This window comes from Narcine bancroftii, chromosome 5, assembly GCF_036971445.1.
Source record: "Narcine bancroftii isolate sNarBan1 chromosome 5, sNarBan1.hap1, whole genome shotgun sequence".
In the NCBI taxonomy this organism is placed as follows: Eukaryota; Metazoa; Chordata; class Chondrichthyes; order Torpediniformes; family Narcinidae; genus Narcine; species Narcine bancroftii.
Genome location: NC_091473.1, coordinates 16,338,702 through 16,354,732, shown reverse-complemented (window position 1 = coordinate 16,354,732; position 16,031 = coordinate 16,338,702). Strand labels below are relative to the sequence as shown.

The window sequence follows — 16,031 nt, the reverse complement described above, 5'->3', positions numbered from 1 at the left end:
GGCTTAGATAAGCTGGAAGAAACAAAACACAGAAGGGAAAGGAAAAGTGCCTGTTTCCAGTTTCCAGCCACGAAGTGTCCGGGTTTGCTCTCTCCCTCCCTCCTTTCACCCTCCCCCCTCTCTCTTCTCTCCCCCCCTCTCTCTTCTCTCCCCCTCTCTCTCTTCTCCCCCCCCTCCTCTCTCACCCACTCCCCCTCCCAATCCCAATCTGTGGCGGTGCTGCCCTGAAATCCCCAGGTTGGGCAGGGCAGAGAAATACAATTTGGTTTTAATTTTGTGCCCACAATTCCAGCTCCGCATCAAATGGGATCCTGTTTTATCCTCTCTCCCTCCCTTTTTCCCGCACCCCCACCATTGCGGGATCAGGGCAGACATTGTGGGCTGACGTGTAGCTCACTCGAGGTGGGAGGGAAGGAAGGAGTGATAGTTCCCAGTGGTGGGAGACCCAATCTGATCCAGACCAGTGATCACAGGATGAGAACCTTTTAAAACCTTTGAAACGAAAGTGTTAATCTGAAGACTTTTCTCCCAGTGGGGCCAGTGCAAGGCATTTTCTCTCTCTATCTCTTGTGCTCTGTGTATCTGCCTCTCTATCTCTTTCTTTCGCTATGCTCTCTCTCTCTCTCTCTCTCTCTCTCTCTCTGGCACCCCAGATGGGATACTGGAGTCACGTCCCTTATATTCAGATATTGAGACACTGGGGTGTGACAAGAACCACGGGAATAGGGACACATCAGACGAGGTACAGGCCCCTTTAATAAAAATAGAAGGGGGAGTAATAGATGTGGAGACCCCTCTGGAGTCCAAGAAAATAGAAAAGGAGTTAGAGATACAGAAATGGAACATGAAAAAGGTTCAGGATAACATTAAAAACTTAAACAGAGATATTAATGTGCTGGGGCAGATCAGTGAGGATCAAAAAGAATTAATGGTAGGTGTATTGAAGGAAGTGGAAAAGATAACTACAACACTGTAAGGAGAAATTAAAGCTGAAGGAATGGTAATAGGAGTAAAGGATGAAAAGTGTAGTACAGATGAGGAAACGAGATACGATCCACCATGGGAGGAAAGTAAAAGGAAAAGACTCGGGAGGGAGAAAAATAGACATGCCTACCTGGACATAGTTAGGACAAAAGAGAAAGATGTGAAACAACTAAACTATGGCCGAAAAGATTATCTTAGAGATGAACGTGACCAATATACCTTTGACCCTGAGACATTGGAAGCTGATAGGGACAGTGACAGTGACGAAGAAGAGTCAGAACAAGGTGGGATAAATAAATGCATGCCAAGAGTAAAGAAGGAGCAGAAATCCCCAAAATTGAGATATCAATGCCCATTACTGATCACGGGACGGGGAACTCAAAAATATGTACCCTGGTCACGAATGGACTTAGAGAGTTTAATGAAAAAACTACCTCCGTTGAGTAATGGGGCTAGTCCATGGATTTCTTGTTTTGAGCGAGAAACCTTCCAAGAACAATTAGCACTCGCAGATGTCAGAACTATCATGATAAAATTAAAGGCAGAAGGGGCCCTGAAGCAAATAGAGAAAATTGTAAGAAGCAGTAAATTGGGGGATGAAATAGAATTTAACCCACTTTGGAATAAATTTTGGGAAGCACTTAGAGAAACATTTCCTACACCCTATAGTTTGGATGCCTTGGTAACCCTTCAACTAAAGGAAGGAGAGACTGCACACGAGTATTTCACTCGAGCATGGGACTTATGGGAAACAGGGACTGGAGAAAGACCCGACCACAGCCCCTTAGGAAGGGCTCACTTTCGTAATGGGATAATAAACGGACTACCTGCTACGGTTCAAGCAAAATTAAGGGACATTGTGGGATTAGAGACAATGTCAGAGGATTTGTGGAAAAGACACCTGACACATGCAATCAAACGACATCATCAATCAGAGCATGCTAAGTCAGAAAGTGCGTCCCAGAAGGAGGTGGACAAAACAACCGATAAATTGGTGAGAGCCATAGAACATATAGGGGTTAAATTAGCGGCCCAACAGATAGTCCCACAGGTCATGGGGCCAGTGATAAATCCGGGACCCCAAGTAAGAAATGGTTGGGAAAGACAGCTAGGTACAATGTATAGAGGGGAACATGTAGTATGCTGGTACTGCCAAAGTCCTGGACACTACCAGCGGAACTGTCCGGAGACTGGGAGAGCAAGGGGAAAAAGATTACCCTCTATTAGAGGCTATCGGGGAAGATGAGGAAACTTAAGAGGACAAGCAAGGGGTAGGGGTGGACATATTGATGGGCCCCAGAGAATCGGGGGGTGGCAGAGTGATCAACAAGTCCAGGCACCTCAGTGTAATGACTATATTGAGGAAGGTGCTGAATTTGATTATTGAAGGTGCCCTGGAGAATCAAAAATCACGCCTCCCTGGGAGCCACCAAAAATTTGGGGGACGGTAAATGGAGAAAAAATTGAATTTATGGTTGACACAGGGGCAGCAGTTACGACAGTGATTAAAAAAACCCCCAGGGAGCACATTTTCGGGCAAAACATTATCTACAATAGGATTCTCCGGGATAAGGGAAACACAGCCCTATACAGATAACATCGACATGACATTTGGACGACAAAGGGTTAAAACGCCTGTCCTGGTTGTGCCAAGTTGCCACATTAATTTATTAGCAAGGGACATTCTTACCAAACTAGGAATAACCATACAATGTTCTGAGAAGGGCCTTCGGTTAACATACCCAGGGGATACAATAAGAAGGGGAGGACAGTTTATAGTAATGACCCCATCTAACGCTTCAGAAGACTCTGTGGAGGTTAGTATTTTCTGGAGTCGGCTACTGTATGATGAACCAGGCCCAGGGCTGATTAAACAGTTTTTTGAGTGGAGGGCCAGTATTCCTCGGTATGGGGATTACCATTATCCACTAGATCCTATGCATGTTACATTAAACTACACCATCCACGCGGACCAGGAATATGAGGAGAGGTGGGACTCTCTAAAAGAAGGGAAGACAGAAACGATACATTGTCCATTTATCTTTGTAGGTAAGGAGGGAATAGCTGCTATGGTTGTCATGACAGAAGAACAAATGGAGTGGTTCTGCTTAGGAGTGGAAAGTGTGCCTCATGTGACCTTGGGTATTGACAAAGATCATCACGCTCGACAGCTGGGTCCGATGGTAAAGGAAGCGATAGGGTGTGAATACAGGCAGACAGAAATCCCGGGATATTCCACCTCGGAGGGAGGAAAATTTGTCAGACTGAATATTGAAGCATGGGACCAGGTAGTGAATGAGAAAGTAGAAAGAGACCGAGCCATAGAAGGAGAAAATATTGATCACAGAGACTCAGACAAATATCTTTCTAATCTGAGTCCACATATATGGACAACGGGGCCCTATGATGTGGGAGTAATAAAAGGAGAGGTATTTCTAGAATTGGCCAACCCCGGGCAGAAACCAATATGGAGAAAACAATACCGCTTGTCGCCCAGTCAGGAGGAGGGTATTAAAGGAACGATAGAAGGGTTAATGGAGTCAGGGGTTTTAAAGGCGGCACCTGACAGTATGTGGATCATGCCTGTTCCCAAACCAGGTAGAAAAGACTGGAGGATGGTACACGACCTCCGGGAGATTAACTTGGCTACCAAGACCATCAGGAGACCAGTCCCAGACCCATATGTAGCACTTAGGGCTCTGAGTCCGGAGCACGAATACTATACTGTCATGGATCTGGCAAACGCATTCTTCTGCTTGAAATTAGCTGAGGAATGCCAAGACTGGTTAACTTTCACTTACCAAGCACATCGGTACACATACACTAGATTACCTCAGGGTTATAAGGACAGTCCAGGACTGTTCAATCAGGCCCTTAGCGAAATCCTAATGAAATTAAAGCTCCCGGAAGATGTTACACTGATTCAGTATGTAGACGACCTACTATTAGCAGGGAAAACGCCACATGGGTGCCTGACAGGGCAGCCAAACAGGTTACTGGTTATCATGAACATATACAAGGGATGATTTTGAGGTCCCATAACAAAAAAAATGAATCTGAAACTAAGGAGACTTGTAGCAGATTGCATGACTACACAGATGAGTTTTGTGGAGGAAGAGTGCTGTACAACTGGCTCCCCGCTAACTGGGATGGTCGGTGTGCTCTAGTAACCCTTAATGCGCCAGTGCTGATTGTCAAAAGGCAGGAGGGAGACGAGGATTCCCTAGAATTGCGCCACACAGAGAGTTGGCTGTGGAGAAAAAGGAGGAGTGTTGGACTCTTGGGGCCGGGAGGAAGGAACCCTGATGGGGTATGGATTGATGCCATTGGCCAAGCCCGGAATATTCCGGACGAATTTAAATTAGCCGATGAGATTGCAGCTGGGTTTGAAAGCTTTCCTGTTTTTAGTGCAATATTTCCCATCACTGTAAATAAGAATGTTAATAGGATCAACCTTATTCACTATAATGTCCAGCGCCTTGCAAATTTGACCAGGGACGTTGTTGAGGCAATACATCAACAACTGTCAGAAACTTCCCTTATGACACTTCAGAATAGGATAGCGATTGATATGGTCCTGGCAGAGAAAGGTGGAGTGTGTGCTAAGTTTGGAGATCTATGCTGCACTTCTATCTCTAATAACACAGGGCCAGATGGATCACTCACTAAGGGGTTAACGAAACTTAGGGCATTGGCGAAAGAATTAAAAGCCCAGTCTGGAGTCTCCAATCCTGTTTTATCCTGGTTACAGGGAGTGTTTGGGAGATGGAGCACATTGTTAGGACAACTTTTGCTGGGTTTGTTCATTTCTGTATTAATTTTTATCACTTGTGGCTGTTGTTGTATTCCATGCATTCGAACGCTGGTCACGAGGACCATAGAGAAAGCCTTTGCTGACCGTGATGAACTGCCTCCGAAATATCAAGCTGTGCAGGCTGTGGAGCAAGACTATCTCACATTACAGGAGGCGGAGAAAGTTGCTGAGATCGATCTGGAGTCTGAAGGGGAATGTGATGGAAAGGAGGGATTGTGAATTAGATTGTTACACATATAATTTTAACCTTGCTTGTAACCTAAATATTATAACCTTGATTGTAGAACAAATATTATAACATTGATTGTAACACAAACATTATTAATCAGATTGTAGACCATATGTTAACTTGGGAATTTACTAATGTACGGGGGGTTAGCTATTTTTTGCTTGGGGGCAAATGGGATGAAACTTGTAAACGGGCAATGGGATCGGGGTGACGGATGGGGGGTGTACGCAAAGGAGGGTTGGGGGAGCCCTCGCCCACCAGCCAAACTACCCTGTGAACAGAACCCGTATAGAGCTTGGCAATAATAGGCGAACTAATGTAACGCGGTGGTAGCATAGTCAGGGCGAGATTGTCCTCTAAAGAGGACAAAGGAGGGATTGTAAGGTAAAACATCATGAGATGGGAATGTGTAGGGAGTTACCCTGTACAGGGCAGTAACAAGAAGGGGAGGTGTCCTTGTACTCCTGTTAGGTAAAACATCATGAGATGGGAATGTACAGGGCTGTAACAAGATGTAAATGCATCCTTGTACTTACAAGATAAGAGAGACATTGATGGATTGAGAGGCAGGAAGCTAGCAGGGAAAGGATAGCAACAGTTTTAGTCATTGGACAAGTAATGATATGATGATGTTCTAAGCATGTATCCAAGGGTATAAAAAATCACCATTTTGCTGATAACGGCAGAATGCATTCTCCGACTAACTTTGTTAGTCGCAAGTGTTACAATCCGGTAATAAAGAACAAAGAACCCTGATTTCGACTCAGCCTGGTGTTTGTCTCACTCATTCATGAACAAAGCAGACCTAACAGTAGAGACAGCGGCAGCAGAACTTTCTCCCTCAAAGTGCTTCGCGGAGGTGGGCCCAGACTGCACCGTCCCGCAGACAAGGCAGGTCGAGGAAGTGAACACTACGCATTTACAGTTGAGTTCACTTGATAATTACAAGGTTTTAATGGCTGGTGGTCGATTAACGCTATTCTATGATAGATGTTGTAAAATTACCACTGATGCTTCTATTCGGCTGACAGTGAAGGGCTATAAAATTGAATTTGATCCCCAGAAACCCCCTCCAATAAGGAAGAAGGGTGTATATATGTATATGCGCAGACCACAACTGATGGAGGCTGTACATGCCGAGATCATGGCGTTAAAAAGGAAAAATATTATTGAACGTTGTAGCCATGAAAAACATGAGTTTGTATCTAACATCTTTACGTGACCTAAAAGAAGGGGTGGCACTAGAGTGATACTGGATCTATCAGATCTTAACGAATATGTCTTGTACAGACATTTTTAAAATGGATAACATATATTCTGTGATGCCTATGTTATGTAAGGGCTATTACATGGCCTCGATAGATTTGCAAGACACATACTATTCAGTCGTGATCTGCCCCCAGCATAGGAAGTTCTTAAAATTTTCCTGGGAGAACTATGGCAGTAAAAGGCTGAGCTCAGCACCCAGGGCATTTACCAAGTTACTGAAGCCGGTGTTTGCCAAGCTATGGAAAGAAGGGCACTTGGTAATGGGTTACCTAGACAATACTCTTATTATGGGCAGATCATTCGAGGAAACAACAAGGGCAGTAGCAGCCACCGCGAGATTATTAAGCCATGTGGGGTTTCTTATACATTCAGAGAAATCTGTGCTGATGTCGACCAAGAGGTTAAAATTCCTCGGCTTCATTATTGATATAGAAGACATGAGACTTACCTTGCCAGAGGATAAAGCAGTAGAGATCAGGACTGCCTGCAGAGGGCTCGTTATCCCTCTATAAGAAAGGAGGCCAGGTTGATTGGGAAACTGGTGGTGCCTTTCCTGGTGGCTCAACATGGTCCGCTAAATTATAGGTTCCTGGAAAGGGACAAAATATCTGCTCTTAAGGCAGCCAGGGGACACTTTGACAGGCCCATGAGGCTAACTAGTGAGGCCAGATCCAGCCTGGCATGGTGGATCGACTACATCTCGCGGGCTAATGCACGGATCGAGCTCAGAAAGGTGGACCTGGAGATCATGTCAGACACCAGTGGCTAAGGTTGGGGAGCCACAAATCTAAAGGTCTCTACTGGAGGCAGATGGACGGACATAGAGGCCTCTAAATCAGGCATCAATTATTTGGAAATGCTAGCAGGGTTTCCAGCACTAAGGTCTTTCTGTGCAAGGGAAGTTGACATTCATGAACTGCTGAGGTTAGATAACACTTCAGCTGTGGCCTACCTCAATAATATGGGAGGTCTTAAATCTCCTTCCTGTAACAAGTTACCCATTGACACTTGGCACTGGTGTACTCAGAGGAGCATTTGAGTTTCTGCCACCTACCTGCCAGGTCGGATCAACGTACAAGCGGACCTGATATCCAGGAAATTCAATGAAAGCACTGAGTGGACTCTGGGTAAGAAACATTTTAAATGGCTAGCAGACACCTTTGACATGCCAGAGATCGATTTGTTTTCCTCCAGGCTTAATGCCCAGGTTCTGAGGTGCGTGTCCTGGCTGCCAGATGCCCAAGCGGAGGCCATTGATGCCTTTACCCTAGACTGGTCAAAATTTAACTTTTATGTGTTCTTCCCGTTCACCTTGGTGGCAAAGTGCCTGAATAAGATACAGGAAGATGGTGCCTTGGGATTGCTGGTAATACCTAATTGGCCTTCACATTGTTGGTTCCCCATATTCCTTAGGCTTATGGTGGGGACTTTGTTATATTCACGAAAAGCAAAGGCGTGCTAATCCAACCAGTGTCAAAGATATCTCATCCATTGCCTCACTTAAGTCTTAGGTTGCAAGATCAGAGAGCGAGGACCGACATAAATGCTCTGCAGCCTAGAACTCTGTACATCCTGTGGGCATCTTGGAGAAAGTCTACACAAAAACAGTATGCTTCCTATGTGGGGATTGGAAAAAGTACATGCCCAAATCGGACTGAATGAACAGGCAACCTTTATCGGAGGTATGCTGAGTTTTCTAACCAATATGTTCTATGTGTAGGGGATCACCTACAGTGAGATGAATACAGCAAAGAGTGCACTGGCTGCTTTCTTGACACTCCAGGCCTCTGAGCATGAGATGATGAACCACCCCCTGATCAAAAGATTTATGAAAAGAGTGTTCCACTTGCATCCTCCGATATAAGAATATTTGGGATGTAAAGATTGTTTTGGACTATCTAAGGCTACTGTCACCAACATCCAGTTTAGATTTACGTAGCCTGTCCCATAAGCTGATAATGCTGGTAGCCTTGACGTCGGCCCAGAGGGTACAAACTTTGTCTCACATTCATATAGACTATATCTGTTGGGAGGAGGACTGTGTAAAAATTCAAGTTACAGACATATTGAAACATAACAGGCAAGGGCGAATTGGGACAGAATTTTCATTGTATGCATACGGGGAAGGAGAAAGATTATGTGTGTTGGATTGTTTAAAAAGATACATTGTATGTACAAACCACATTAGACTAAATGAGAAATACCTCTTTTTATGTTATAAGAAATCGTATCAGCGGGCTACCCCCAGACATTGGCCAGATGGCTATAGGAGGTCATGAGAGTGGCTGGAGTGGATATTTCTCAGTTTGGGTCCCATTTAACTAGAGCGGCAGCTACCTCAGCAGCCAATAGGGTTGAGGTCCCTATATGGGATATCCTTCACCAGGTGGGATGGAGCAATGAGAGATCCTTTAATAGGTTTGACAACAAACCTTTAAACTCAAAGGGGCAAAGTTTCATGGGTTCTATCCTACACGCGCAGATTGAATAAGGCCACGGGAAGAGGACCCATTGAACCGATTATGGTCTGTCGGACCACCCGAAGGAGATAAGCCACTGAGCTACAAATTCTCACGTTGGCGAACCAATGTACATTGCGAAGAATAATGAGGAATTAATCAAGCACTTACCTGGGCGAAGTTTGATGATTATTATTCGAGCAATGGGAGTTGGTGAGTCAAGGTGCCCACCTCTCCTTCCCCTCTTTTTTCTTGTTTATGGATAAAGATGTTTTGGTTGGAATAAACTTGTTCAGACACAGGTTTGTGTAATGATGGGTTCATTTAACTTAATGCATTTAAGTTCAGTGGCTTCTCCCTTCCGGACTGTAACAGAATGGCTGCGCGTGCGCGGATAGGATCTCACGTTGACTCACCATTGCTCGAATAATAATCATCAAACTTCACCCAGTTAAGTGCTTGTTTAACTCTTCATTTTGCTGGCAAAATTGTCTTCTTGTTTTTGTTCTCCCAAGCACTTTATGCCCAGTATATTCCCCCACATTCCACTTTTCTGTGCAGTGAGATTTTAAACCTCACAATCTTTAAAAATTGCTGCTCTTATAACTCTCAGTGCAATCCCTGATGTTATTAAACCCTGCTTCAGCAGAGACCATGCATTTGACAGACTGGCTACATGTTCATTGTGACTTAGCATACAAGAGAGAGATTGAAAACTTAGCAAAATGGCATTCAAAGTCACCAAAACCAAGGAGATGATTATGAACTTCAGCAAGGAAAAACCAGAGGTGTACAATCCAGTAATCAATGGGGCATTAGAGGTGGAGAGGGTGAGCAAATTAAAGTTCCTGGGAGTCACTATCTCAGAGCACCTTTCGTGGATTGAGCACATGAATACCATCATGAAAAAAGCCCGTCAGCTCTCTACTTCCTCAGGAAATAGCGGAGGTTCAGTATGGCATCGGAAACCTTGGCAAACTTCTACAGATGCGTATTGGAAAGTGTGCTGACTGGCCGCATCATGGCCTGCTACAGGGACACCAATATCTCTGAACGGAAAGCCTCTAAAAGGTAGCAGACATAGCCCAATACATCATAGGAAAAAATCAGTCCACCATCCAGAGAATTTACATGGAATGCTGCCATCAGAGAGCAGCAGCAATCAAGGATCCACACTACCCAACACACGCTCTGTTTTTGCTGCTGCCATCAGGAAAGAGGTACAGGTGCCACAAGTTTGTTTCTTATTTATATTTCTCTTTTTTGTAATATGTATTTTTTTCTTAACTAGTTTTTTTTTGTACCAATGATAAATAGAAATTCTGCCTGCCCCACAGGAAAAGGGTCTCAGGGTTGTATGTGGTACCATGTATGTGCTCCTACAATAAATCTGAACTTTGAACTTTGTCACCCAGTGTGATGTCATATGCAGGCCCTGTGGTGAGTCCCTGCTCGCCATTGCTTGTGAAGGACAGGACCATGGTCACACCCACCTTCCCCAGGTCGTGGTAGATGTCATGGGCTGGTGCTCACCTTTTCGTCACGGTTCTCCATCCAATCTACACACTTCATCTTGTTCAAGTTCTTTAACATCTACACTCAGAGGAAACAATGTTTCTCTGGTCCACTGTGCACAGATAATACACAGCACATATTCATGGCACATACACATGAAGATATGATTTAAAATAAATATATATAAATAATTGGGATGATTTACTCAGTTACAGGATACAGGAATCTCACAGCCAGTGAGAAGAAGCTATTTCCCAGGCTGGCAGTCCATATTTTGATGCTCCTGTAATGCCTTACTGACAGCAGTGGGTCAAGGATGCAATGTGGTAGGTAGAAAGGGTCCTAAATAATTCTTTGAGCCCTATTTAAGCAGCACACTTGGGGAACATTGACAATAGAGGAAAGGGAAACCCCAGTGATCTACTCGGCTGTTTTGATGATCCTCTGTATTGACATTCAGTCCAATGCTTTGCTGCTACCATCCCACACATTGATGCAGCGAGACAGGTCACTCTCTATATTTTCCTGTTGAATTTTGTCAAGATGGAGGCTGATAGCCTTGCCCGCCTCACTCTTTCCCCCATCACTTCTCAGCTCCTTTCCCATCTACCCTCCTACTTGTACCACTATGACCTTTGACCTGTTAGCCTGAGCTTCTCCCCTTCCTCCCTCCTCTCCTACCTTCCTATTTAGGAATCTACCTGTTTTTCCACGCTCCTGACAAAGGGCTCAGGCCCAAAACCTTGACTGCCTTTACTCCCTTTGGATTCTGTGTGACCTGCTGAGTTTCTCCAGCACTTCTGTGCACTGCACTGGGCCCTGGGATCTGCAGATTTGCTTGTTGACCTCCATTCATTAACAGCGTTATTCCTCCACCTCCTCCCAGTTTCTTAGCCTTTGTAAATGTCATATGGCCTTCCTTATCAGATCACACATTTTTATTTGCACCCACAATTCATCTGTTATGTTTAAAGTACACAAGGCCCTTTGACCCACTCAGCCTGGGCCATCCATAAAACAACTACACTCATCCAACATAAATCCAAACATCCTCCCCGCATTTGCATCAACTCCTCTGATATTATCCCCCCCTCCTCGCCCACTGCCCACACGCCACTGTTCGCAACTTACAGTGTAAAATTAACCTGCAAACCTGCATGCTTTTGGGTTATTGGAGGGCAGGAACTCACACATCAGCAGGAGAAATGAGCAAACTCTACAAAGTGAGCATCTGAAGTCAGGACTATCATTATGCCATCCTGTGGTTTTTTTAAAATCTATGTTCTTGTTATTTTTGTCATTTCCAACTTTATTGGCTGATTTCTAAGCTTTGTACCCTCTATGTGCCCCAGTTTTGTTTATCAATATTGACTTTCCTCGCCTTGTCTCTGTTCTTTCAGAGATCTATTTACATTTGTTTAGTTTGAGATTCTCTGTGCTCTCCCAGTTAGGAAGCTTGCTCGACAAAAACTTTCCTAAACTTTCTTCCACCCACCTTAAACAGTTGTCCTCTGTATTTGCTCAATACCCATGGAGAATGGTGCTGGCTGTCTGCCCTAACTGAGCCCCTTATAATCTTCTACACCTCTATTAAGTCATCCCTTATCCTCTGTGGCACCAAAGAGAAAAGCCCTAGCTCTGTCAACTTTGTTTCATATGACATGTTACCCAATCCAGGCAACATCCTGGTAAATCTCCCCTGCACCTCAAAAGCTCCTACATCCTTCCTATAATGAGGCGACCAGAAGTGTGGTCCAACCAGAGTTTCATAGAGATGCAATGTTTATTCACGGTTCTTGAACTCAATTCCCCAGCAAATGAACATACACTTTCACAACCACCCTAACAATCTGTGCAGTCACCTCGAAGGGTTTATGGACCCAAAAATACCTGTTCCCCCTCATTGCTAAGAATCCTGCCATTAACCACCTTAAAACTTCCAAAGTGCATATCCTCACACATCCAGATTAAACTCCATCTGCCACTTCTCTGCCAAATTGCTGCCTATATCCTGTTGCAATCTACAATAACCTTCTACACTATCTAAAACACCTCCATCTGCAAACTTTACTAACCCCCCTTCCCTTCTTCATCCAAATCATTGAAAAAAATATCACAAGGTGCTTCATCTTTACCTCACTTCATCTATTAGATCAACCAACAGTAATCAAGACACACAGCAGGGGGTACATAGACAAATCACAGAAAACTGTAAGAACAAGTGGGTTATGGCATTGGGGGAATAGTGACCATAATTCTTATAGTTATGGAAAGGGATACATTTTGTCCTTGAGTTAAGGCCATAAACTAGGGGAAGGATGTAATTGTATTGCAGGAGAGATTCACCAGGATGTTGGGAGACATCGGGTAGTTTGAAGGGAAACAAGAAATCTTCAGATGCAGGGATCTAGTGCAGAGCACAAAATACTGTTGAGATTCAGCTGGTCACACAGAATCCACAGGATGAAAAAGGCAGTCGACGTTTCGGGCCTGAGCCCCTTTGTCAGGAGTGTCAAAAATCAAGCAGACGTAGGGAGTAGTGGTGGGTGGGGGGAGAATGGGAGAGGACGAGGAAGGGCACAGGCTATCAAGTGATAGGTGGATACAGGCGGGAGGTGGGGGAGGGGTAGATGCTGAAAATCAGGAAGATGCCCAAATAAGAAAGGGAGGGGTGGGGAATTGGGGCATCCCTCACCTCCCTCCTCCCCTATACGTCAAGCCCAAAACATTGCCTGCTTATTGCTATCCATGGATGCTGTCTGACCTGTTGAGTTCCTGAAGCACTTTTGTGCGCTGTGCTGGATAGATTGGGTTTACAGGTATTTTCTCTGCAGTGATGAGAGCCGAGGTGTGGCCTGATGGAGACAAGAGAGGTGGGTGACAATAGTTGGAATCTTTTGGCCCCACAAAAGGACATAGGTTTAAGGTGAGAATGAGGTTTATGGGGGCAGCTGGGGAGAGTTTGTCACCCAGAGAGTGGTTGATATCTGGACCGTGCTGTCAGGGAGATGGTGGAGCTCATTACAATTACAAGCATCTTGACAGTGACGTGAATAGCCATGTGTGGAAATCCACAGGAAAAAATGCAGGGTAGCTGGGATTAGAATAGTTAGAATGGACATAGTGAGCTGAAGGGCCTGTTTCTATACTATATGACTTTAAGACTCCAAATTATAGAGAAGGACAAGTCATACTGCGTGAAAACATGCCTTTGGATCATCTTGCCTACACCGGTCCAAACTAGTCCCACCTGCCTGCATTTGGCTCATAACCCTCTAAACCCATCCAAAGTTTATTTAAAGTTGCAATCGTTCCTTCCTCAGCCATCTCCTCCAGCAGCCCGTTCTATACACTCAACCCCCTCTGTGTACAAAGTCACCCCTCAGGTTCCTGGTAAATCTCACCTCATTCTCACTCTTAAACCCATGTCCTCTGGTTATCCATTCCCCTACTCTGGGCAAAAGACTTTCTATGTTCACCCTATCTACTCTTCTCATGATCTTTGTTGAACTCCTGTCGTTAGTGACTTAGAATACGGGTCTTCACGCAATGAAGTTCATGTCACTTCATCAATTGTATGAGTGAGCAGATACTGGCCCCATACCCACTTCCACCCCAGTCACAGCCCGGCAAGCTTTACCAACCAAACCTGAGCGCGGTCTTCACACAAACGTATGGCACTGAAAGACTGCGACAGCGAATGATTAAAAAAATATTCCCAAGGTAATATGAACTGAATCTCACGTTGATCTGGCTGCAGCAAGAGGGTGAAGTGAAAGATCAAAAGCACCATCACCCCGTACACACATTGCACCAGCGCTTTGAACTGTTTTATTCTTAAGGTTGCGATGTGTCTCCAGCAGGATTTTGGAGATAATGTTTCATTTCATGGTCATCACTTCTTTTGATGCCAATAAATGCCCTATTTAACCGATCACAGGTCAGTCAGTAGCAGGCCTGTGCTTCAGTGAAGATTAAATTATGCAACAATAAAATCTGAAAGCCTAAAGTATCCATGGGCTAGCGGCCATATTGAGAGCTCTTCCCTGAAGACCAATGCTTACTTACAGTTCTTGGAGTCAGGAGTATTCTTATCCATTAGCATGATAAAATTGATCAACAACTCGGTGTTGTTGTCCGAACTGATCAGATCCTTGCAGTATTCCCTAGGAGAAAATCCAAGTGTAAACACATTCCATGAGGGTAAAGTGGACATCAGTGTAGAAGAGACAGTGACAAGCCCTCACCCTCAAACTTCTGGGGTGTCACTCTGGAACAGGGACAGGACTTGGGGGGGTGGGGGAACATGCTGCAGGAAGTTCCCTATTCTTCAACACACAGACAGCAGGGGGAGGGTGTTACTGCCAAATGTGGTTGTCATGCAGGGGATAGGCATCTTCAGGAGATGGACATAATAGCCTGCGAGCTTGTGCATGTACCAGTGGTTTCATAATGGGGCGAGACCAGGGCAAAGCAGAGAGAGGTGCACATGCCAGGTGCAAACACAGGGCACAGCTCAGGTGGGATGGCAGTGGGATTAACTGTCTCGTGGCCACATTAAGGCCAGGGCAGCAAAGGATTACATGGTGCAATGAGCATAACAGCATGGAGTGGATGGTCAAGCGCGCATACATACACACAGCTACCTGGGAGCAATGAATACATGTCCCACGGTCTCAAAATTGCTGGGTAACAAGGATTCAAAATCTGCAATAAAAAGGAACATTATCTGGGAACCACTGGCAAGGGGAAGGAGCCGACTTTCAAGACACCTTATCATCAGCACAGGAGAGGAGGAGAAGTCACGCAGTTCGTAAAAAAATCAGGCAGAGAGATTGATCTGCAGGATTGAAGCAAACCTCAGGAGAACAGTTGTAGCCAATATGTTGCCCAGAAGACAGATAATTTTAACGGAACGCAGGAAGTAAAAAAATGTTCGCCAATAAATATGAGGCACTTCAAGCATTTTATTTCTTAAGGACCGCAAATTAATCGCAGTTACATTTGTCTTCCGTTGCACCAATTGTGGTCAGTGACTCAACAGGCATCAACATGGCCAAACTCTCCACATTACATGGAGACATTCAAACTCTGTTTTGAAAGGATGGAGCATAGGGTCCAGTTACAGGCTTAATGGGGAGGAAGTGAAGGGGAAGGGTCCAAACAGCACTGATATCTCATCAGCATAATTGAAGGGAAGGGGTGGTGGGACAGGATGGGGTAGAGGGGTTAGTTAGTGAAAGAGGAAGAAAGAAAGAAAAAAAAGAGAGAAAGCAGGACATTAAAGGTCCATACAATAGGAAGCAGGTAACCAAGGGAAAATATCACAGCAATGCAAAGGAAATTTCGAAGCCATTGTGGACATGACAAGACAGTGCACCGAGAGGGTTGTAAAGGGAATTTGAGAAAAGGACAGGTAAATGGGCAAGCAGGTTGGGTGCAGTGGGGGGTAGGCACCAAACGAAGAGGGTGAGGGGAGGGGACCGAGATTAAGATACTTGCCCTTGTTGTTGATTTGGACTGTGTGAATCCATCATAGAGAGAGAAAGCAGAAAAAAAAGGGGTTGGGTAGGAAGGGGGTCACAAACAATATTTTATTCAATTACTATTTGAATAAAAATATTGTGTATAAATACACTGAGAATCTTGCAACTGACCAAATAAAAGATCTCCACAGAGCCAAACAAACAGTTGCAAACATCTAGACCGACAGCTCTGGGCGCTCTGCACAAAGACCAGCAAGCAATAGCCAAGAGCAAAT

The 16,031-nt window shown here is 44.8% G+C and overlaps 1 protein-coding gene across 6 annotated transcripts in view; it reads right to left on the bottom strand.

The window, feature by feature from the left end:
- The window catches only part of LOC138763163 (voltage-dependent calcium channel subunit alpha-2/delta-2-like), a 604,584-nt gene that overhangs the window by 66,993 nt on the left and 521,560 nt on the right, over window positions 1–16,031 (bottom strand). For 5 of the 6 annotated variants that reach the window (XR_011357359.1, XM_069936885.1, XM_069936887.1 and 2 more), the window contains 3 exons: window positions 15,773–15,790; window positions 14,917–14,977; window positions 14,339–14,436 (listed from right to left, as the gene is read on the bottom strand). Coding sequence is in view for 5 of the 6 variants with exons in the window: in XM_069936885.1 (XP_069792986.1) it covers window positions 14,339–14,436; window positions 14,917–14,977; window positions 15,773–15,790 (177 nt within the window). In the remaining variant the exon portion in view is untranslated. The remainder of the gene's footprint in view (window positions 1–14,338; window positions 14,437–14,916; window positions 14,978–15,772; window positions 15,791–16,031) is intronic. The other variant, XM_069936886.1, reaches the window with a different exon arrangement.